This window comes from Vulpes vulpes, chromosome 1 (genome assembly GCF_048418805.1).
Source record: "Vulpes vulpes isolate BD-2025 chromosome 1, VulVul3, whole genome shotgun sequence".
Lineage (NCBI taxonomy): Eukaryota > Metazoa > Chordata > Mammalia > Carnivora > Canidae > Vulpes > Vulpes vulpes.
In genome coordinates, this window is record NC_132780.1 from 147,361,426 (window position 1) to 147,385,729 (window position 24,304).

Here is a 24,304-nt window from a genome sequence, read left to right on the forward strand (position 1 = left end):
CCAGTCTTACGGGGGTGAAGGAAGAGGGCTCCCTCCCGGAAACCAACGGAGAGCGGGGACGCAGTTGCCTAGCAACCGGGCGTCCGGAGCGCGCGGGCCCCCGCGCTGCGCGTGCGGGGAGCCGCGGCCGCCGCGTGCTGGGGGCCGCGCGTGCGCGTGCGCAGACGCCGCCGCTGCCGCCGCCGCCGCCGCCGCCCTGGGACCCGCGCGCCGCCAGCACGCGCCGCCTGGCTCTCGCGCAGCTGTCGGCGCTGGGAACCTCCCACGCTCCCGGCGCTGGGCCTGGCACCTGGCTCCCTCCTAACCGAACCCCGGGGACGCGTGAAGCTCAGAACCTGCACACGCTTCTCTAAAAGAGACGTCTCGCGGACTAACTTGCTGTGTCCCCGTAATGTGCTGTGATATTTCTGCTTTGGTTCAGAGTATGGTTAGCGAGCGGCCAAAGTGGTCAGTACGCACCAAAGCATTGTTCCCTACGGTTTGCAAAATTCTTTTTTTTTTTTTTTAGTTTTATTTATTTATTCATTCATGAGACACACAGAGAGAGAGGCAGAGACACAGGCAGAGGGAGGAGAAGCAGGCTCCCTGCACGGAGCCCGATGCGGGACTCGATCCCAGGACTCCAGGATCTCACCCTGAGCCAAAGGCAGACGCTCAACCACTGAGCCACCCAGGCGTCCCGATTCCGTGCTAGACTTGCGACCTCCTGCCCTCGGCGGGAACACCACCAGTCAGAACAGTGGTATAGTGAGAGCTATCTCGGGGGCGTTCAAACAACCCCTCAATATTGAAAGAAGACCTTCCAGAGGCTCCCTGTGGAAAACGGGGAACACACGGCTTTTGTCTTAAGATCTAATAGCCTTCCCCCCAGAATCTCTGCCAATGCCTGGACAAACGACACTTCGGTAGTGTCTCCAATAGGAAGGTGACACTGTAGGACATGAACTTCTCAAGTTAGCCTCTTTGGGAAGCTGAAAGTCCCTTTCTTTCCTAAAAGTGGCAAGAGAGGTCAGGGTAACTGGGTTTTTGTTTGTTTTTTGTTTTGTTTCGTTTTTTTGTATTTTTGCTCACAATTTAGCACGTACAGGGAGAGTTTGGGGAGGAAGTAAGGGTATGATTCGTGGGTTTCTCTCTGAATCCTCTTGGTCTGCTCTCCAGGAGTGAGTCCTTGGAGCCCCGCAGTGCGGAAGTTTCTTTCAATCACCCCTGGGCATTGAGCGTGTGTGTGTAAAACTTGCTGTGAGATTAAGTGAGATAATCAATATACAGTGCTTATCGCATAACTAAACTCCCTAACGTGTTAGTTTAACTGTTAATTGTGATTACCATCATCATATTGGTTTCATGTTTCAATCTTCCGTCCCCTCTTAACCCGACTCCATTTTATAGCCCTTGACCCCTTCCTTCCTCAAGAAGCCCACCTGTTTCAGCTAGTTAGTGCCTTCTCTCTGAACCACTTAGTTCTTTTCCCCTTTTCAGCAAGATTGTAGCTTGCCCAGTTTCTGTTCACCTAACTGGCTCCCTTACTTACAAGGAAAAGAGCTTGTGTGTTTGCATGTGCAATTTATACCTTTTCTGGACGCACAACCTACACCCTAATTATTCCCATCTGGTATCATTTTTTTTTTTCCTCACGAGATAAAAAAAAGAAAAAAAGAAAAACGACTCAATTTTTTTATGCTCTGTATTGCAGAAATTAAGCAAACCTCAGCATACTATCAGCAAATAACCAAAAGGAAAGGGGGAAAATGTGTTAACCTCAAGTTAAAACCTCTTCAAGCTCCACTGGGCTTTAGATTGCTAAGTCTAAACTTTGTTTCAGGAACACTCTGAGGTTAATCAGAATGTTAATTCTTGCAATTTCAGAGCCAAATCGAAAAATGGGGGGAGATCTTTGCGAGAAAGGCTAGAAAAAATCGGTTTGAATTTACCCGCGGGCAGGCGCAAAGCAGCAAATGTCACGTTACTCACCTCCCTGGTGGAAGGTAAGCAAGACGTGTGGCCATTTCAAGAAGTGGCTGAGTTTAACTGTTGGCTGAGGGCTGACATTTTACACGTTTCATGATTAACTGGAAATCACTGCAATTGTTGTGCCCTTATGAGGTGGATGTCAAGCGGCTGCCTGAGAGAAGTTCAAAGGTCTTTTTACTTAGAGGGAGATGGCAATTGTAGAGAGGCCAAGGGACATGTGAGAGGGTCCCTAAGCTCTGAAGAGTGCTCGGTTCCAGACTCTAAGGCAGAACAGGGGTCACTTCTGCCACCAGGTGCAGGACTCAGTATGTGAAACACCCACTTCTGCCACCAGGTGCAGGACTCAGTATGTGAAACAACCTCGGTATGAACTCTTGTGAGAGTAACCCTATAAGCAGCAATCCATTCTCTATCCCTCTCCTTCCCAGCTTCTACAGTCAGTATTAGGAAACACATTGTCAATTTATGAAACGATTATTGCATTCCTGACCCCTACAGTTATTTTAAAACTCTTGCCACTCCCGGGGCCCTATCTCCTCCTGATTGCCTGGGACTTACTATTATTGAAATATGGCTTAATGAAGTCAGTGAGGCCTAGGAGAAAACGGGGTTGAGGATGGTGGTGAGGAAACAAGGAGGGGACTCACATATGATCTTCAGTGTAGATTCATCAATTGTGAATTAAAGACCCATAATTATAACAAGCACGTTCTAATTTGCTCATCATTTTGGGGTTGGGGGTGATATTTATGGTATGTAATAAACAGGATCTTCTACACAATCGAGAACAAGAGGATCTGCAGTTAATTTGTGGGGTGGGGAAGGGATAGGAAATACAGCCAGATGGTCCTAATGAAGGAAGTTGTAGAATTTTCTCTAGAGTCTAACATGTTGGTCTTGGGTTTTTTTTTTTTCTTCTATTTTTATGAATGTGATATTATGACACCATTGTGGGGAATTGGTTTTTGGAAGAGAGCTTAGAATAAACCATAAAGTCATCACATTTATAGGCATTGCACTTTGCCGTCTTTAAGGCAAAGTTGCCTGGCCCAAACTCACCTTTCAGGGACAGCAGTCACTAAATTTCCTCATCACACTCATTAGCAGTTGACTCTGCCCTCCAGGGGATAGCTAATATCACAGACCTCATTTTGTAAAAAGCAGTTAAGGTCATCTGACCAATTGTGAATTTGGGTGGAGAAGGGACAAAACTGGAAAACCACTGAAATCCCGATATTCGTTTGGCAGTTTTCAGCTTTCTGGATCTGGATTGTTGTAAGCACCAAGCCTGAAGTCTTTTGTTGTTACTATAATAATGATGATTAAAAGTAAGTCATGATCCTTAGAGTAACGTAGCTGTTGGATAATTCAATATTTCTTTTTCATGTTTGGTATCTTCCCTTGGACACCTAAGGCTGTGCATTAAAGGGTAATAATGCTTTATTTGAAAGGGGCTTCCACATGAGCTGAAGAACCTCTCAGCTGTCTAGGTTTTCTATAGCTGCTATGTCACCTTGTGCAGTAGAAAATCCTTAAGTAGGTAGATGATGACAGGAACCCCTGAGGAGAAACCTGAAACCTATCAGAGAACTGACAAAGAATAAATATTCCATTGCTGGACAGAAATACTCATTCCATGTATGTTTTACATATGTTCTTTAATATATGTGAGATGTTTGCATATATTAGTTATTAATAAGAGGTTTTTTCCTAGTACAGTTATAGGAAGATACAAAAGATAATATACAAGATAGAAATACTTTTAAATTTTACATTTTATTTAGAGCAGGTGTAACAGGTGCTTTTAAGGGGGGGAGGGTGGAATCTGGCTCAAATATCCAGCCAAATGTCTAGGTGCAATTGTAAGGTGGCCCTTGAACATGCCTGCCCACCTTTCCTTTAAGAAAAATCCCTGAAAGCTATTCAGGGGATGTCTAGTGAGGACTTGGCTAAAAGGATCATCAGGGAGAGGCTGAGAAGAGCAGCGTGAGGAATTTGTTCCATCAACTTTGATGGCTTGAGAATCATTTTTATTTGGGCACCAGCCTCACCTTTGCTTTTGCCCCCAACAGCTGGCCTCTTTTATAAATAACAACAGTTAACCAGGAAGTGTCTCTTGTCCTGGGATGACTAAGAACTAGGTGCTAATTATTACCTCTGGTGCTGTCTTTTCAGGAGAAGCTGTTCACTTAGCTCGGGATTTTGGGTATATTTGTGAAACGGAGTTTCCTGCTAAAGCTGTTTCTGAGTATTTGAACCGGCAGCACACGGACCCCAGTGACCTGCACTCCCGAAAGAATATGCTGCTGGCTACCAAGTGAGTGTCCCAGACCTTCAGCCCTCCTCCCTGACTCCCACCCCACTACATCACCTCCCTTGGGAAGGAGGTGTTGGGGAGCGGCAATGCAGATGTCATTTGTGGAGCAGGGATGCAGCTCAGTGGTAGAAGTAGTTTTAGCTTTTGCAGCCTGTGGATTGCTGGCTAAGAAGCCCTCCGGGCTCCACCTTGCTGCCCTTCTTCCTCTCCTTCCCTCCGCCCCACCCAAGTTGATTATGGGCTGTGGGTTTGCCCTGGTCTCCCTCTATTTCCAAGTTTCTAGGGGAGGTGGTGTGGAGAATGGCCTTATTAATATGAATCCAGGCTTTTTACAGTTCTTATCCCCAACCCTGGGGATGCCAGGCAGACCTTTCTTGGGTTGGTCGTGGTTCCAGTTCTTCCCTAAATCCCTAGGTGCACATTTCTGCCTGGTTTCACATCTCCTTGTCATATGCCCGCTCAGAGTGTCTATATGTCACCCACTTGTACCCGTCTCTACCCGCAGCTCTAATTATTCTCTTTCCAACGTTGCTGTTTGGCATCTTCCACAGACGTAAAATTTACTACAACTCCAGAGGGGAAAATAGTAAATCTCTGGCTAAATTTAGGTCTAGAGCTCATTTGAACTTTTACAGTGGGTTTTCTATTTATTTGATTTACTCCTGTCTTTGGCTTCGGTGTCATATTGTTGGTGTTTTATGGCCGGCTCAGGCCTGCAGTGGGCGGCGCTGCGTGCACCCGCACGTTTCTCTCTCGCAGGCTCGGTCCAAACAGCGGCGCTCATTTATTTAGTGCTGGAGGACGCGGTTTGTTCCGTTGACAGCGTAATTTAAAGAAATATATGGAAGGCTGAAAAATCATTTGCTCAAATTTGTCCAGATGTTTTTGAGACGTGATTGGAATTTGATTGCCCCTTTCCGCAGGGTCAAAAAATATTAATGTCGCAGAACTTTAATTGCTTACAGACCCTGCTTTGGGCTTTGAAGATTTAGAATGTTTGACTCTAAGCATTTGTTCTCCCCAGTTCAGAATTTCCTTTTTGGCACTTTGGTAATGAGTGCAAACTTAAGGAAAGACTTTAACCATCTCTTCCAACGATCAAAACCTTGGCGCCCATCCTCTTTTTGGAAGGTTTCCTTCTGATGCACCAACTAGCAATATCACAGATCTACTGCCCTCCTGTGCTGTGCCTTGCCTTGCTGCCTGGTATTGGGGGACCCGTTGGTGCTTTATAAAAGAATGAATGCACTTTGGGGAAAAAATAAAACTAAAGTGTATAAATCAGGTAATAGGATTCCACAAATTCTATCATTTCCCTAAGGAATGCTTGTAACTTCCTCCACCCCATCACCTCTTGAAGCCCTGTGGCTTCACTTACAACACCACTTCTTAACCAGGGGTATCAGAATCATCTGGGGAGCTTTTCCAAGATTTTTATTTGTGGACCTAGCCCCAGGCTCCCTGAATTGGAATTGTGGGGGAAAAGGCATGGATGTGTGCATTTGAGCCCCCACGGTGTTTCTGAGGTACCCCCAGCCTACGAACTGCCCCATTTAGGTAGAACCAGTACCCATTTCCTCCTGCTTGTAAGATGTATGTGTGCATTTCAAGTGGAGAAACCCATAGAGGAGAGGGTAGAGAGAGAGGATACCTGTTAGGATTCTCTATCCACCAGCCTTAAAGCCAAAACCGTTTCACCTGCTGCAGGTGGGGGTGGGGGAGGTATTATCTGTCTTGTTCAGCCATTACTCTTCCTGGGAGTAATCCCCCTGGCAAAGGATGCCCCAGGGTCACTTATATGGGCCTCTAGGTACCTGCCTTGTTTATCTGTTGGCCAGGCCCCATGAGTCAGGCCATCCCAGGGTGGGGGTAGGCACGGGCTGGGACTGGAGCTCTGTGGTTTTTCTTTCTCACCGCCCCACCCCTCCCACCAGTGGAAGCAGGCTGACAGGAGCAGTCTGCCAGTCTGAGAGAGGCTGTGGCCTTTGGGATGCCATTCCTCTGACTGGTAGCAGAGCCAAGCCATTGGACCTTCCGGGCTAAAACCCTCCTATATTTACCCTCTTGTCCACCTCCTATATTAAAAATTTCTTAAATAAGCTCAATTCATAGTTAGGCACACAGGATTTCTAAGGCTGAGAGGTTCCTCTCAATTGTAGTTGCCTTGAGGAAATAAAAACCTTCAACAAATAAAAATCTACCCTCCCCAGTGTCTTAACCATCTACCTGTAGGTTTTATTTAAACAATGTAGGAATCCTTTTATATTGACAACAATCCTGTTGTACAAAGATTTTTCAGTAGCCTTTACTTAAAAGAAAGAGGAAAAGGGGGAAAATATACCTTCCTTCCCAAATACTACAGGTAAACAGATTTTTGCTTTGGAATCAGCATTCTCTCCTGGAATAAACAGTTGCTTGCCCTAGGCCATGCAAGTCTCCGCAATCTGCTAGTGTGCCAGGGACAGGCTTGTGGCTCAGGGGCCTAAATCTACCAGGGCTTTTTGAGCCTGATCACCAAGAGGTTAGAGAAGCAGAACAGAAAAGGGAGAAAGGGTTTTTTTTTTTGTTGTTGTTGTTGTTTTGGTTTGTTTTTTTTTTTTTTAAGAACTGCCAGGTCAGAGCCAAAAATGACTGACTATTCAAAATCAAACGCTAAAGCCTAGCAGATTTCCCAAGCAGAGTTTAAGTGGTCCTGGAATGATGGAGGAAAGACTGGATTTGGGGGGGGGAGGGGAGGCAAACCTTTGGGATAGAAGGGGTGCATAACTCCCCCCCTCCCCCGCTTTCCTTCTAGTCCCAGCTGCTCCAGAAGGGAGAGCGCTAGGAAGGGAAACAGAGCGGAATCGTCCACATTAGCCTCGGTCTGGTCTCCGGCTCTGTGGTGACCGGGCAGACGCCTCTGGGCTCGAGTGAGCGTCTCCTTCCTAATGCCAATGACAACGACACTGAGAGTGATTTCTTTTTTTCTTTTTTCTTTTTTTCTTTTTTTTTTTTTTCTTTTCCTTTCCCACGTCTTCGCAGGCAACTCTGTAAGGAATTCACGGATCTGCTGGCGCAGGACCGGACGCCCATCGGGAACAGCAGGCCCAGCCCCATCCTGGAGCCGGGGATCCAGAGCTGCCTCACGCACTTCAGCCTCATCACGCACGGCTTCGGCGCCCCAGCCATTTGCGCCGCGCTCACTGCCCTGCAGAACTATCTCACCGAGGCGCTCAAAGGCATGGACAAGATGTTCTTGAACAACACCACCACTAACAGGCACACGTCTGGGGAAGGCCCAGGTAGTAAAACTGGCGACAAGGAGGAGAAACACAGGAAATGAAAATTAAAAAAAAAAAAAAAAAAGAAAAATGTTTTAAATACAAAAGGAAAACAAAAAAAAATTTAATTTTAGCTTTAAAATGTTGGATTGGCTTTGGAAGAATTATATTAGGTAGAATACACATACAATCAAATTTTAAAAAAAGAGCTAAATAACTTTAAAAAAAAAAAAACTGAGGCGCACAACGGAGCAACAATATCGGTTCCCAGTGTCTATTTCAAGATACATTTGGAGACAAACGTCCGGATTTTCCACTTCGGTTCTTTCGAGCTTAGTAATACTGATAAATAAAAGAAAACCATGATTTTCCCCCTTTGGAAAATAAACATAAGACTAAACAGGAGAAAACGCTAACTTATTGGAAGAAAATCGGAGAAACATTGTTGGTGTCAGTGCTTTTGAGAGTTGGTTGACTGAGATGCACGAACTTTTTAATTTTTAATATTTTTTTAGGAAACTCTCTCGCAGTCCCCGCCCTTCCACCTCACCTCACCCCTCTCCCAGCCACCCTTTTCTTCATTGCCCGCCCTCCCTCAAGCTGTCGCGGGGATTTTCCGGGACGAAAAGGAGTGTGGTTAGCCCCTTTGCGTTGTGTTGCGGTCCCCGCGGTGCCCCCGCCCTCCCCCGCCCCGCCCCCACCCCTGGATCTTAACTATCCGGCACCCAGCACCCCTCCGCCCCGTTGGCACCCTTGGGAGGGGGAGGGCGAGGGCGGGCGGGGAGGGAGGCCCACGGAGGTGCCGGCGGAGGGGGGGCGGGGAGGGGGGGGGCTGCGGCTCGTGCCGGCCTGCCGAGCAGAGGCTCCTGCGGCTGAGGAAAATCCGGATCAATAAGTTGATTCCGACTCATCATCAGTTCCTTTCAGAAATGTTACTAATTCCCAGCCTTGCCAGCACCTGCATACAGAGAATCTTGCATTTGTTATATTTGTGTCATCTACCAATTTTAAGAACAATAGTAAAAAAAAAAAAAAAAAGCACAATATGAATACGTTGATTAGTATGTAATTCCTTCGGAGGGGTATGTACCATTTCATTCTCTTCTGTTTTCCAAAGCTTTGCCCGCATGGTTTATGAGCTTCTTCAAAGAGGACTTGGGCTTCCTACACAATCTATAAGGTACAGAGAAAAAAAAATCCGATCCCTTTTTAATCAAAGCCTGTGTGTCAGAATTCTGCAGGTGCACTTCTTTAAAGAAGCTCAAAGGGAATAATTTAGAAAGTGGCCAATAAGAGATTGAAGCAGCTTTGAGTCTAGTTGTTAACAGATACCTCAACACGGAATTCTAGGGGAGGGGGAGCTGAAAAATGAATTTTAGGGGAGAAGAATAAGTGTTCTTGGAGCCCAATGTTTTAGCAATATTGCCCTGCCTTTGATATAGATTCCATTTCCCTGGGCTCTTTGGTGATTGCTGTTTTAGCGGGCAAGGAAGCAGCTTTTCCAGTGGTCGTGGGGAGGAGGGTGGTGAGAGCTCCCGTGTTTCAGCAACAATTGCTTTCTTACAAGATGCTTTATGAATAAGACACTCCCCCCTCCAGACGCACACTTGTTTTGGCATATAATGGCAAAATAATGAATGCAAAGTGAAAGGAGATGTATTTCAGCTTTGAATTTTACCGTCTGTATACACTGGGACTATTCCCAGTAGATAAAGTTTCCTGCGTTTAATGTCTCTCATTCTGGCAGCCCTGCTCCTTTCCTGGGGTCATCTGAGCATTATCATGAAACAAGATCTGGAACCCGTTGTCCTCATCCTCCCCAAAGCAGTGGGGAAATCCACCCCCCAGTGGTCTCTAAATTTAGTGTTGATACATGCACCTCTTTATACAAACTAGACCTTAGGACCTTTGCAACATCCCTGAAAGATAAAGATCCAGATGTCAGTTCTGCAGGATTTACACTTAGGATCTACTGGGACTCTCAGTTCTGCCGCCCCCATGCATGGGCTTTGGCCTTGAGGGGAGGTTGGACTACTGGGATTTAGGCACCTGCTGAGAGCTTTGTGCGGACACTTTTATGGGGGAGGGGGTTAGGGAGCTGGTTTCAGGTCACCAGGAAGGTCCAAGCAACGGTTAATGTCACACCCCAGTCCATCTACCGCTAGCTCCTTTGGGGGCTTCTGGGTGTGCAGGGCTCAGCCCTAGACGAGGTGACATACAAAGGCTGGGAACTAAACCTTACGGAGAGTGTAGACACTCCATCTCTCCCCCGCTGAGAAGCCTGCGCCTTTGTCGGAGGGCCTGGCCGCTTGCATTATATGTATTCTGATTGCAAAAGGCCAGGAGAAACCACACTGAAAACCATCGTCTCCTTTCCTTGCAGGGCAACGCGCCCCACGCGTGTGACGTGCGAGAGACGCGATGGACGCGCCTTGCTCTTACTGTGCAGGTCCTGAGAGCGTGTGGGCCTCTCGCGCCCAGTCGTGTTGAGGACATAGAATCAGCCGCTGGAGAGGCCTCGGGCCGCGCGGGCCCTTTTCGCTCTCGGTCTCACCCTAAGGGCTAAGGCGACCGAGAAAGCCCCATTCTCCAGTAGGTAATGGGGCGGCGCCACGCGGGCTGCAGGCGGGGAGGGTCTCAGCGCTGCCCTTGCCCTTTGCTACCAGCGGCCGCTCCGGGCGCCTGCTCCAGCAGAGCGAGTGGCCTAGACACGTCCGGGGAATCGAGAGCTTCCCCAGCCTTTGGCAGGACGAAAACTCTCTCTCCTCACGCTCCTAAAGGCGGGTGATGGGATAGGAATTGTCCTATGTGGCTACGCAGTGTCTCTTCGTCTCCCTTCGCCCTCATTTGAGGGCTGCTCCCGCGCCCCCGCCAAGTAGAGCCCTCCGCGCGCTTCCCCGCCCCACCCTCGGCGAGGAGAGCCCACTGCAGCCTCCTCCTCCTCCTCCTCCTCCTCCCCCTCCTCCCCCACTTCTCCTTTTATGTACGACCCCCACCCCCTTGCTTTCGTAAGCCAGGCCCGCTACGTTTATCTGATAATTGAGTTATTAAAAGATTTGGTTTCCTTGGGCCCATAAATCAATAAACAGTAGGATTAACGCAAGAGTTTGCCTTTTAAGTCAAGGGAAACATTTAAAACAAGGCCTTTTGAGCTTTGTTTTCAAACCAAACAGGTGAGTCGCAGCTCTTCCTCCACCCCTGCACTCTTTAGGCATTTTATCCATGCCGCCTGCCCCCTCCCGAATGCTCAGTCCGAAACCAAAATAGCTAAAGATAGAAAAAAAAAAAAAAAAAAAAAGGGAGTCAGGATGTGGCCGCGCTGCCTTCACACTTTCCACTTTGCAAGTTCCTTTGGAGGTTCCAAAGGTCTCCTGTCCATTCTCTGTCTAACCCCGCCTCCTCCTACAGGTATTAACGGGTCTCAAGGGAGAAGAAAAAAAAAAAAAAAAAAAAGGAGGGAGAACTCCCTGAGAGAGGCTTCCACCATCAAAATCATCTTTATTTTCTCCCCCAGCTGGGAAAGTAACTTTCTCTCACCACTTCCACCCCCAAAATTATCTTGCATTTTCCTTCCTTCTCTCTGGCTCCACATCCTTAGTTCTCTCCACCCCCCCCCCCCAAAAAAAGAACCCAAGAGGCTTTCAAAGACCTAGCTGTTTTATTTTCTTTGGCCAAGGAAACCACTTTCTCTCAAGCAATTATTTCATATCCTATGAAAACTTTGGTTGAATGGAAAACCTGAAGCCCCGGACTTATCTACACACTGTTCCTCTGGTACAAAGCCTTACTTAAAAGGGCAACTCCTTCCTACTTAGAGTGTTTATAGAGAATTTGTCATCACATCTGATATCCTGTATGCGTAATACATTATGTGGAAAGGAAATAATAACCTTAAGCCATCTGATGTTGCCTCAAGAGCCCAAACAGTGTTTCCCCTCCTGTGCCAATATATGTTAAATTATCTGGGTTAAAAAGAGAAAGAAAAGAAGGAAAGAAAGGAAGAAAGAAAGAAAGAAGAGTAAGAAGAAATATCAAAATACAAAATTCATTTTTGTTTTCTTTCAAAAAGTGTAATGAACACTATTCTTTAAATGCCAAAATTGACTCCACTGTTGAGTTGGTCTCTAATTCACTAACATTGTTTTTGCCACACAATCGAGAAATATCAATCTATTGACTCTTCAGAAGAAGAGTTCTGGAGGGTATCCATGTTAAGTTTGTATATATTTATTTATGCTTAATTTAATGGGAATGTGTAAATATGGCAAGTAGTTTGGGATTATTTATCTGTGAATCTATACCTCTGTGAATGGGTGGTTAAAAAAAAAAAAAAAACAAGAAAAAAAAAAAGCTTGACCCTAGGTAGAATCCTATCTGAATTTTTCTTTGTTCTTTATAGACAAGCTGTTATGGTAATGGGTAGAAATTGGTTTATTGTCCAGTGTTGATCTGATTTACACAAATAAAAAGACTGTTGTGTTTTTGTTGTGTTTTCATCTTCAGTTTCTTGAATATGGACATTGTTTAATTCTACAGACAGAAAAAAAGGATAGCCAAGAATTTTTTTTTCTTTTTGTCCCCTCTCACCGAAACACAGGCAATGTTTTCGTTATAACATAAATACAATAAATTTTGCTTCTAGAAAAACAGACCCTTTTGTTTTCACTAGGAGGTGTTTTTTTATTTTCTCAATTCCAAGTTGACACTCTTCTCTCCTATTTCTAACTAGATTTGCAATAAAAGCTCATGTTAACTGCATCTCTTCGTTTATTTTGCCCTTTAAAAAATGAGGCGTCAAATTTACTTCCCAGGTAACTAAAAAAGACTCTGTGTCCCAGTAATTAAAGAGCTTTGGGTCCAAGTCAGAGATGATGCTCCCCTCTTACTGCTAATGGGATAGTGTTCTGGCATGGTGTTCCTTGGAGGAAATGGTGCAGGAGATGCCCACAGGGCCAGGTATGGTTCCTGCACCCTAGCCTTGGGATCTGGAGGAGTTAACTGGCTTATTTCAGGATTGAACCCAACCCTGACCTCACCAGCTGTGCAAGGCCCTCCATAAACAAATGAGGAACAGTTCCTTTGACCCAGAGGAGGAAAAAGACATAGTTGTCTTAGGACGTTGGTTCTTACCTTAGGCTCAGAGGCTGCCCAGAGAAGCCAGAGCTTTTCTCATTTGGGTTAATGGGCTGCAGCCCAGCCCTAATGGGCTGCAGTGATCAAACATCTTCTCAATCTGTATTTCATCCCAAGGCTTGGGCGTCTTCCCTGAGGCGAGGAAAGTAAAGTCATCCAATATGTTACACAGTTTGGACAAGTCACTGTTTCTCTTTGGGCCTCAAGGTCTTTATCTGTAAAATGTGGGCCTCCTAGGGTCCTTTCCAACATCCAAATATTGCCTAGTTTAATTATAAAAAGCAGAAACAGTAACGTGTTTATACATTTAAGGATAATCAGTAAAGTAGAATCTTGGTAACTCCAGATTTTGAGAGTACTTAGCATGTAGTTGGTGCTCAGTTAATTAATAATATGCCTCCTGTATCAATTTTCTGTTTTTCAGGTGAATCATTCCCAGTTCTGGACTTCCCTATAGGGAAAGACAGAAAGGACAATGGAATCTGCTTTATGTGAGATTTTCCACTTCTTGGCTTCCTTATTAACTAAAGAAAGGTGGGGTTGGGTATCATGGTTAGAACTATAAATGGCTAAATCACAGGACCCCCCCCCAAAAAAAAGAAAGGAAGAGAAGTAGAAGGAAGGAAAGACTTGCAAGGGAAATGTGATTAAGAGGTCATGCAATCCATTTATCTATAATGAATATAGGTATATGTATTTGTCTGTGGCTCAACTGTATTACATTGAGTTTCCTTTTCATTTGCTTTTCGGAGAGTGAGGGCTTGGTGACCACTGGGATTATACAAAGGGGTTGGTGAGTAATTTCCCTATCGTATGGCAAATCTTCCTACAGAAGAGAAGTGTCAGCTCCAACTCTGGAGCCACAGACCTGCCATCTATTATCCCATAGGTAAATTCCAGACCACCTCCCCTTCCCACCACCATTTGACAAGGAGAGTATCTGAGACAATCGCCTTTACTAGGTAAAGCCCAGGATCCTGAGGGTCCCACATGTGAGAAAAGAACTAAGGGAAGACATAGAAGGAAAAACTAGAAAGGGAAGGAAAGGGGTAGGAAGCCTGAGAGGGCCATGCCTCACAAAATGGCCTCGTAGCTCCCCAGTCCCTTTGTTACTGTTTCACCAGGCTGCGGGGGTGGGGGGGATGGGGGGGATGGGGGGTGGGGGGTGGGGGGTAAGGAAAGCCACAGCTGGAACCGCTAGGCCGCTGGGCCGCTAGGCCGAGGACCCTGACCACAGGCCCTGCACAGGGGCCCCGGGTAACCCTGGAGGAAGTGTCGCGGCCTCCCCTGCTGCCAGGAGGCAGCCAGCCGGGTTGAGCGGCTTACAGTGCCCCCAGAAGCCGCGGGCCCACCGGTATTAGCGGCTTAAGGACCCTGATTAAAAATAATGCTAGGAGGAAGACTCGATTATTTTTTTATGAGGCCACATTCTTTTCCTTCGTTTGCAAATAACAGCCCCGTGGGGTCCTTCCCCTGGGAACCCCGGGCAGTCAGAGCTTAGAGCCACTAGAGAGACGCTGGCCCGAAGGGATGTGTCCCTTCCTGGGGGCGATCACGAGTCCCTGACGCAAGCTGCCTTCCGCGCTTGGACTTCGAGGGCGGGTGTCTGTCATGTAGAAGCCTCAGAAATTAAACGCGCAGCTCACAAGTCCATTAATTTTAGCTTCCCATTAATCTATTTATAAGTGAGCCGGCGCTGGCTCTATAAATACAGTCCTATAAAATTGAACTCCTTCCCATAAATCTTCCAAGTTGTTTATTTACATGTATTCCCTCGCCCTCTAACGAGCCTCGTTTAAACCTGGGGAAGATTCGGGGCCCACTTGACCCAGGATGGGGTGTGCTCACCCCTCCCTGGCTTCCCGGCTGCAATCGCAATGGTGGGCTCCTGGGGAAGGAGGGAAACGCACGGAGGCAGAGGGGGTGGGGGCGGGGGGAAGAGGGCGAAAGCTCATTTTTCCTTCTTGACTTTGTTTCCTTGTTTCTATCCCAAACTCACGCTCTCCATATTTCCCATCACAAGCTCCACGTTGATTTATATCGTCATAAACAGCATTCTTGAGACTATAGCTTCCTTCATAGCTTGGGGTGAGCTCCTTTTTCACTTCCCTGGCAGCCACTACTTTTAAATCAGGACTCATAAATAACCCCGTCGCTTCTTTAGGATGAGGTCAGTCAAACGTCTCGTCGGGTCCCCTTTCGTGCTCGGATCCCTCCTCGCCCTCCCCCCAGGTCACACAGGCTGGCACACTTCCACCGCCTCTCCCGCACGTTTCCAGAACGCAGCCCCGGACGGCAAGGTCGAGCCTGGGCACCAGAGGGCTGACGGTGACCCTCACACCCGGGCAAGGTGTCGGGCGAATGCACGTACCACGCGCGCGCCACCCCCGCCTCCGCCGGCCTCCGCCGAGCCCGTGCACACCGCGCGGCTGCCCGAGTCTAGGCGCGCTCCCCTGCTTGCAGGGCCGGGTGTCAAGGATCGCGCACGCGCAGACACTCGCGCCGCGCCGCGCCGCGCCGCGCCGCCCCGGGGCGCAACTCCAGCTCCCGCGCTACTGCCCAGGGCGCGGCGCCCGCTGGCAGGCGTTTGTACAGTGCGTGCGCCCTCAGGACTGAGGCTGCGTTTGCAAAAGAGCTGTAGTGTGGGCCGGTGTGCGTGCGTGTGTGTTCAGATTGAGGGAGCAGTTTTGTCACACAAGTTCAGTACGTTCCACGCAGGTCACAAGCGAGCAAGGTCAGGCGGTGATTTTTTTCTTTTTCTTTTCTTTTCCTCCCCCCGCCCCCCACACACACTTGTTCAAAACCTATGGGGTCTGTCCACCCTGCTTCTTTTAGCTTTTTCTCTTCTCTCCAAAGGGCTGCAGCCTTCTGGAACCGACTCGAGAGGCGTCCAGACCCAAGTAGGGGTCACACCTGCTGCCGGGAGAGGCCTCTGCATAAAAATGCTTTTTAAAATCTTTAAAAAGCAGTACAATAGCCAACGGACTTAGCAAAGCGTGACTGGCCCAGACCGCAAGGAAGGCAACTCTGGCAGTCATCTGTAGCTCGCCCACCAGTTGACCCACGTCCTGGACGTGCCCGTTAGTGGAGATCTTAGCCAACGTTTCTAGGGTGTAGCTGTTGAATGTCATTAGCCAACACATTCAGCTGGAAAGGGGGTTAAGGGCAGGGCCTATATGCGTAGAGTATTTTGGGGACGTCAGAGTCTGCGCTCTGTAAGAGTCAAATGTCCCTTCCTGTAAGGACATTTATCAAAACGACCAGCGAAAAGAAGCTGGCACAAGAATAGCGGGGGTGTAGAGACGTGGGAAGGGGACTGGGCCTGCGAGGCTTTTCTGAGGTGGAAACTTGACCCAGGTCAGACCGGTATGGTATGCTACGGAGACCGACGTGAAGGAGGATCAGGAGGACAGAGCCAACCACCCAAAGAGTTGTAGCGCTCACCGTGCAAACCACGGTCCCGAGCCGCTAGAACCTGGCGTTCCAATACGCGGTTAGAAGCTAGGCAGCTTGGGGGATCCCCGGGTGGCTCGGCCGCTTAGCGCCTGCCTTGGGCCCAGGGTGTGATCCTGGAGACCCGGGATCCCAGCCTGGAGCCTGCTTCTCCCTCTGCCTCTCTCTCTCTCTCTCTCTCCCTCCCCCTGTGTCTCTCATGAGTAAATAAAGAAAACCTTAAAAAAAAAAAAAAAAAAAAAAAAGAAGCTAGGCACCTTGGGAACACCTGATCACAGAATCACAGAAGGGGCCAGTCAGTGGCTAAGTGGGAAAAGTGAGGGTGACCATATCTGAGTTTCTAAGGAAATAGAATTTTAGACAGTTTCTACACAGTAGTTTTTACTGTTGAAATGTGGACCATCCTAGGTTTTGGAAAGGGGCCGGGAGGGGTTGTACAAAATGACTAGGAAAATCACAGTCAGGACAAAGAAAACAATATAAAACTAAAGCAAACCTCAGTGTTCCATCAATCCTCACACACACACACACACACACACACACACACACACACATCCACACAAAGGAGAAGGCACCAGCACTAACTTTGACATCAAGGTATTAATATTGGATCAGGATGAATTTTGTGTAAATGTTATCCTCCTTTATACAAATTCTACCAGGAAATTAGGTGAGAGACTTCTGGGGGGAGGAGGCACATATTGTAATTAGGGCTATTTACACACACACACACACTTCACAATATGGAAAGTCCTGCAAGACCCGGACTAAACAAAAAACAGCCACAGTGAAGCAACATTTACCAATGTGAATTTTCTTTGCCATGAGAGATCCATGTGTTGGAAAAATTTTTGTTTTCACGTCTTAGGTTTCAGGGCTCTTATTTTCAAGATCAAATTCTTAAAAAAAAAAAAAAAAGAACAAACCAAGATCAAATTCTTTTGGCCAGAGATTCCTAAAAATATGAAACTTTTCAAGAGTTGAGGCAGAAGCACACTTGACTCTTTTTAATACGTTGTTTCACACATTTTCCCTTTTATTGTCTTTAGGAAGCAGAGGGCACAGGTGTGAGCCCTACCGACAGAACGGGCCCACTGAGTGATTCATTCACTTTTACGCTCAAACTAAATATTCTTTTCTTTTTTAAAAAATAAGAGCCATTCAAGACAATGGGGCCAAATAATCCAAAGAAGGATCTAGCTGATCTGGGTCCCCGCGACCTTTTACCCTTCCTTTAATTCTCAATAGTGAACATCTGTGTTTGGTGGCCAATGTCTGAAAGTAATAAAGACAATTAGAGCATTTTATTTTTTCTTGGGGGAGAGGGGTTTGGTTTTGGTTGCCAGTGTAGGGAGGTAAAAACTTTGTCTAAGACACTGTTTGCAGGATTAAACCAAGAGAATATCAATGACTAGGCCTTGCTGCTTGGTAGGCCTTGAGAAATTGAGCATAATAATTATGTAGACTCAAGTTATCGGTAATTCATATTGCTCCATTGTTTATGAGTCTGTGGACAATTTTAAAATATAACCTATCATTTGTCAACTCTACCACAAAAAAGAAAAAAATGTCCACCTTGTTCTGAAGTTTCTTCCAGTTGTGAAGACTGTTAAATAAGGTTCCTGAATATAGGCTCCTCTTCCACCACTTTTATGAAAGTTGCTCTTCTCTCCCTTCCACCTAAGAACTATCATCAAGCCAGAGCCAAACAACTTGACATGTTAATTGATTGAAAAGTATTTTAACTTTTGGCATGTAAAACTGTGAAGTCCACTGATCTTGAGATTATTTGAAAGGGTCAAAGTTCTGAAAGAATAAGATAGTCTAGAGATAATCAGTTAGAGAAATTTATCTCCTAAATGATGTCAAGGTTTTTCTTAGTATGTGTTTTCCTAGTATGTGTTGTCCTCTTGGCATTCTACTGTTGGTTTTTGATTATGCAAAGGTGGTTTCTTGTAAAGGACATATAGATGTCCTTGTATGAATGAGGAGACCTGTTATATATCCATGCAGGAAGCTACATAACTTTTTAAAAAAGATTTATTTATTTATTTATTTGAGAGAGAGAGAGTGCGCATGTGTGTGGATGAGGGGCATAGTGAGAGAATCTTTCAACAGACTCCCCCACTGAGCAAGGAGCCCAATATGGGGCTGGGATCCCTCAATCTTTGAGACCATGACCTGGGATGAAACCAAGAGTCACTCAACTGACTGAGCCACCCGGTTGCCCCACTACATAATTTATTTTTTTTAAAGGATTTTATTTATTTATTCATGAGACACACACACACACACACACACACACAGAGGCAGAGACACAGCCAGAGGGAGAAGCAGGCTCCCCGCAGGGAGCCCGATATAGGACTCGATCCTGGGACTCCAGGATCATGCCCTGGGCCAAAGGCAGGCGCTAAACCACCGAACCACCCAGGGATCTCCACTACATAATAATTTTTTTTAATTGGAGTTCAATTTGCCAACATATATCACCCAGTGCTCATCCCGTCAAGTTCCCCCACTCTGTGTCTGTCACTCAGTCACCCCATCCACTACATAATAATTTAAAAATATTGGGTGAAGTTAAAGTTGAAGAGTGACCATATTATAGACTATATTATATATGAACTATTATATATTGTATATAACATATATATATGTATGTATGTATATCTCCTGGAATCTCAGTTGCAGTGAAACTTTTTAAAAATGGAGGTCATTTGGAAATATTTTTAATGTTCTAAAATTTGTAGAAGGGTGTGTATTTAAGAAACAGAGCATGAAACTTTAAGATGAGGGTAGAGTTCTCCTGTCCACTAGACACTGGATGGCTTCTGTGCACGTCAGCACTCTAATGCGTACACAGAAACGTGAGTTTGTAGTCGAATTGTTCTACATTTAATCACATATGTGCATAGGCACACACACAAGACTGTTTTCATTCACCATTTCCCCTTGATGTTAAACACGTGTTGGGAATTGTGGAACTCTGACTTCTCCAGATCATATTTGTGACTTTGTTCTTACACATGCAGTTTAGAAACCTACAAGGTGATAACTAGGTTATTCTTCCTCTCTCTCTCTCTCTCTTTTTTTTTCCTGTTAATAACTCTGTCCTTCTTCCTTTTCTCTCCCCCACTGGTTTCACCCCTCCCCAGCATTCTGTCAAGCAGTAGGCTGTAAAATAGTTATCCAGACCAGCAGCCAGGCAAGTGCCGGTTGAGAGTAATTTCTGCCCCAAGCATTTAGCCCAGGGCAAAGCAAGCGTGCTCTCTAACTGATCAACCTGGATATTTCATTATTCATTAATTTACTGTTTAACCAAATCCCACTCATTATCAGAGGCAACGCTTGGCAGAGCCCAGCGAACAGTAGCAGTTGGTGTCAGGCGTGGAGAATTGGCCCATTTGATCCTGGGCTGTTTTATTATTCAACACCACTGACTGAGAAAAAGGTCCATGAATAATAAAGAGCCAAAGCGTGTTTGAACTGAGAAGCATGACACAGCCTTACAAAACAGCAGTTAGAAAATTAAAGGCAAGGTGGCCCAGACTTTGCATTTTTTATCTTGGCTGTGGGCACAGACACTTATATCCCTACATTGTTTTCAGTGATTTTTTTTTAAGTCCTTAAGACAGAGGCATTTGTTTCAGTCAGTCTCACCCTTTCAAAACAGACCATTGAAGAACTCAGGAGTGAACTTACACAGCAAGAAACAAACATGCCTCCAGATGGGAACTTGAAAATGTAATTTCTAACCTTATAATCAGTTAGGTCCTTTGTGGCCCTTCCGAGCAATTGGGAAGATTTGGGTGATTTTAATTCTCCTTTGGACCTGCCATGATTCATACTCTGGGTTAGTTTAATAATATAATTCATGATGCTGATCAAACACATGTTAAATTCCTTGCGTGTCCAACTGGTTCCTTGATAAAGCTTTGGGTCCATGAGTGCCTGGCCACAAAGGTCACATAAGAAGGGCTTTAGGGATCCTCTATGTAATATCTAAAATCTCATTACTATGAGAGAAGGGTCTATGAAATATATGGGGATGAAGGGAGGAGTTTATGCCCCCTCGGAAGCATCTTTTTTTTTTTTTTTTTTTTTAGTGTACCGAGGTAGTAGTGGTCATGAATTCTTTCAGGCTCTGTTAGGTCTGCATTTGTCGGATCCAGTAGTGGTGGGCTTGAAAGTATGACTGCCTTTGGACTATTTATCCTATCATTCCACTCATATATCCTTTTTACTCACTGACTAATAGAGTATTTGAATAAGCATGATGAGACCTAAAACAATAATGATAACAGTACCTTTTGTAACAGCTGCCTTTTACTGCCTAGCACCCCCTTCACTTTATCCACACACTGCGAAACTTGTGCAGAGAAATAGGGCCCAGGGGCTGTGGCTCTTCTATTTTGAAGAGTAATTGAGTAATAGCTGTGTAGGAAAAAGTTTCTTGCAACCAATAAAGCCCATTTAGGCTGCTATACTCATCAAATGTTTTATATATACATATATAACATCTGTCTATCTATCTATCTATCTATCTATCTATCTATCTATCTATCTATCATCTATCTATATCTATATATCTATATCTATCTATCGTCTATCTATATAAAAAAATGTTTCAAGATTCTTCATAACCTGATCAGGGTAGAACTGCCTTGGTGCTAAGATACTTAGTATGACACATGAAAGACTCATTCAAAGATATCGAACTTTGCTTTATTTTTTTTAATGTTCAAATCAGTAAACAAAAGTTGAAAACACTAGAAGGAGGCTTGGCTTTTTCTTTCCTCAGGATATTCTTTTGCCTGCCTTGGATGGATTTGGAAACTTTTGTTAGTATATTAAATTTAAAGTAAGAAGGGATGTTAGCATGGAAAAGATTTTTCTAACATCATCAACCTGAACACTTCATTTTACAAATGCTTAGAGAATGGCTCATCCAACCTTGTGCATGTAGCTCCTGGTAGAACCATAATTAGTTCCAAAGTGCTTTTTCATTTATAGAAGGTCTTAGGGCTTTGGTTTTTATTCTAGATAAGAATGTTGGATTTTTTTCTACATATGTTTTGGTGGTGGTTTTGAAGAAGAGGCTTTACAAAAATTCTGATCCCATAAGGACTGAAGCACAGTATTTTGAAAACCAGATCTCTTACAATGGATATTCTTTTGGCATTGCAATTTTTGGCACTAATTATAAAAAGAGAATGAAAATCATTCTTCCAACTTAGTGGGATTGGAGGATCAGGAAAATAAGATGAATAACTCAATTGTTTTCCTTCCTAATACGGCGGAAAAGATTGTTCACTTTTAAATAGAAGTGAGAGTAAGTTAACATTAAGTGTGAACATGATTGAAACTTAGGACAAAGTTAATACCTTGACTTCTCAGATCCTACCAGCCCTCATTAAATCATAAAACCACACACACTTGAGTATGACCACATATAAAGAACTCCCAAAGTGAAGAAATCAGGCAATTTTAAAAAATACTGATGTCTGAGTTCCATCCTCTGATGTATTTGTTCTGAGACACTAGTTTTGCTTCAAAAGATCCCCTAGGTGATTTTAATGTACAGAAATCAATGCTTTATGTTCTCAGAGCATTTTATTCAAAATATAGCACTTACTCCATTGTCCTATTATAAAAATTTCTCTCTGGCCACCTTATATTATATACCTTAAGTGTAAAGGCCATGTCTTAATCAACTAACATAAAACATGGCATATTGTAGTTACCAATTCATTTAATAGATTCTTCTTAAGAAGTTACTAAATTGTAGGATTTGGGGATACCTCAGTAAAAAGATACATCTGGTCTCTTACCTTGTGAAATTTGCAGTCTTTTGTCCTTGAAGACAAATGCCGATTCTGCATTTGTCAATCTCTCTAGGATTAGCTGATAGGTGGCCAAGAAACATCTTACTACAGCAGGTTATTATTGAGTGCCTCCTATGTGCTAGCCATTTTTCTAGGTCTTGGCTACATTATAGTAGATGAACTGGACTACAAACGCTCTTGGTTGAGGCATAGTGTTGTATCTGCTCTTTGGATTGGCCCATCAGTGTCTCCTAGACTCTGTACACTTGCGAGACTTTCACTAACCTATGTAATGAATCTCAGATTTTTAAAATCTAAAAGATTTCTAGAAAATTTTTTTCTAAAAGATTTTTAAAATCTAAAAGATTTCTCAGATTTTAAAATCTAAAAAATTTTGGGATGCCTGGGTGGCTCAGCGGTTGAGCATCTGCCTTTGGCTCAGGGTGTGATCCTGGAGTTCTGGGATCAAGTCCTGTATCAGGCTCCCTGCATGGAGCCTGCTTCTCCCTCTGCCTGTGTCTCTGCCTCTCTCTCTCTCTCTGTCTCTCATGAATAAATAAACTATTTTTTTTAAAAAGTCTAAAAGATTTCATTACCTACATAATGAATCTCAGATGTCTAAAATCTAAAAGATTTCTTTTGGGGATCCCTGGGTAGCTCAGCAGTTTAGTGCCTGCCTTTGGCCCAGAGTGTGATCCTGGGGTCCTGGGATCGAGTCCCACATCAGATTTCCGGCATGGAGCCTGCTTCTCCCTCTGCCTGTGTCTCTGCCTCTCTCTCTCTCTCTCTCTCTGTGTGACTATCATGAATAAATAAATAAAATCTTAAAAATAAAATAAATTAAAAAAAAGAATGATTAAGTGTTTGGATTTCCTTTACTATAGTTTCACTCCAAGCTGGGACATATTATATTTTTTAGGTAATAATGAATTTGAAATCTATATCTGGGGACGCCTGGGTGGCTGGGACGCCTGGGTGGCTCAGCGGTTTGGCGCCTGCCTTTGGCCCAGGGCCTGATCCAGGAGTCCCGGGATCGAGTCCCACATCGGGCTCCCTGCATGGAGCCTGCTTCTCCCTCTGCCTGTCTCTGCCTCTCTCTCTCTGTGTGTCTTTCATGAATAAATAAATAAAATCTTAAAAAAAGAAATATATATCTGGATATTTTATTTTTTAATATTTTATTTATTCATGAGAGACAGAGAGAGAGGCAGAGACACAGGCAGAGGGAGAAGCAGGCTCCACGCCCAGAGCCCGACATGGGACTCGAATCCGGGACTCCAGAGTCACGCCCTGGGCGGAAGGTGGCGTTAAACCTCTGAGCCACCCGGGCTGCCCTGGATATTTTAATATAATATGTCTCATCAACATTTCCTTTTAAATCGAAGATAAGTATCCATTATGTAGATAAAATAATTACATTTGCATTTCACTTTATGTAGTATTTTCATTAATTTAAGTAACTACACTGAATTTGATCCTTGCAACAAGTTTGAGATATAAGGTAGGTACTAAAGCACCTCTCTTGGTTTTATAGGTAGGAAACCTAGGTTCAGGTTAAGAAAGCAGGCTTACCTTGCAGGAAAGTGGCAGGGCACATAAGTTGGATGCTCTTGCTATCATTCCATACTGCCATACTTAAGGTAAGTATGTATCCAAACATGCCACAGAAATGCACAGAGACTTTTTATAGTACTTAAAATGTAAAACAATAAAGCTAGCATATTAATGTATAATAGTATGATATATATTCTAATAATTTATTAATTTACATCAACTGGACAAAGATGTGCATACACTTGTGAGAAGTTTGAACTACAGAAAATTTTAAAGGGATGCAGTGTTACTTCTTTCAAGTATATAGAAATGGACCTGCAATAATTAAATCTTCCTTTTAGAAGTCCTTAGAGTACTAACTTTGATTAATACATAAGATTGGCTTGTAATTATACTCTCAATTATTTGTATGTAAATGGGTGCTCCCCAAGTGCTTGAGGATACTGAAAACGGTGTATTCTCTTAAACAGTTTATATACTCTCCCTGTAATCTTTATTTACACTAGTAATTTGTTCAGCAAGTCTTTTCTCCATTGATATGGTAAAGACAAACTTCACTCAGCCCGATCTTTGTTAGATCAGAAATTCTGATTTAAGTGATTCTGAATTAATGAGCTTTTACTTTATTTGCAATGTAATAGGTTTTCCACCACACATCTGCCTTTACATACACATATAACCTTATTAATATATGTTTTTCCACATTTAAAAAATTCGGCTGAGCTAATGACTTGATTTATCAATGAATCTGAGATGTTTCAAATTATTTTATAGCTTCTTAGTATAGACTT

At 44.5% G+C, this 24,304-nt stretch overlaps 1 protein-coding gene across 5 annotated transcripts in view; it reads left to right on the top strand.

The window, feature by feature from the left end:
• TFAP2B (transcription factor AP-2 beta) overlaps positions 1-10,651 on the top strand; it is a 28,410-nt gene extending 17,759 nt beyond the window's left edge. For 4 of the 5 annotated variants that reach the window (XM_072733683.1, XM_072733689.1, XM_025991047.2 and 1 more), the window contains 3 exons: positions 1,867-1,985; positions 4,147-4,288; positions 7,310-7,757. In XM_072733683.1, the coding sequence (XP_072589784.1) occupies positions 1,867-1,985; positions 4,147-4,288; positions 7,310-7,610 (562 nt within the window). In that variant the 3' untranslated portion in view covers positions 7,611-7,757. Of the gene's footprint in view, positions 1-1,866; positions 1,986-4,146; positions 4,289-7,309; positions 7,758-8,665; positions 8,729-9,931 lie in introns of those variants that run through there. The other variant, XM_072733686.1, reaches the window with a different exon arrangement.
• The last annotated feature ends 13,653 nt before the right edge of the window (positions 10,652-24,304 follow it).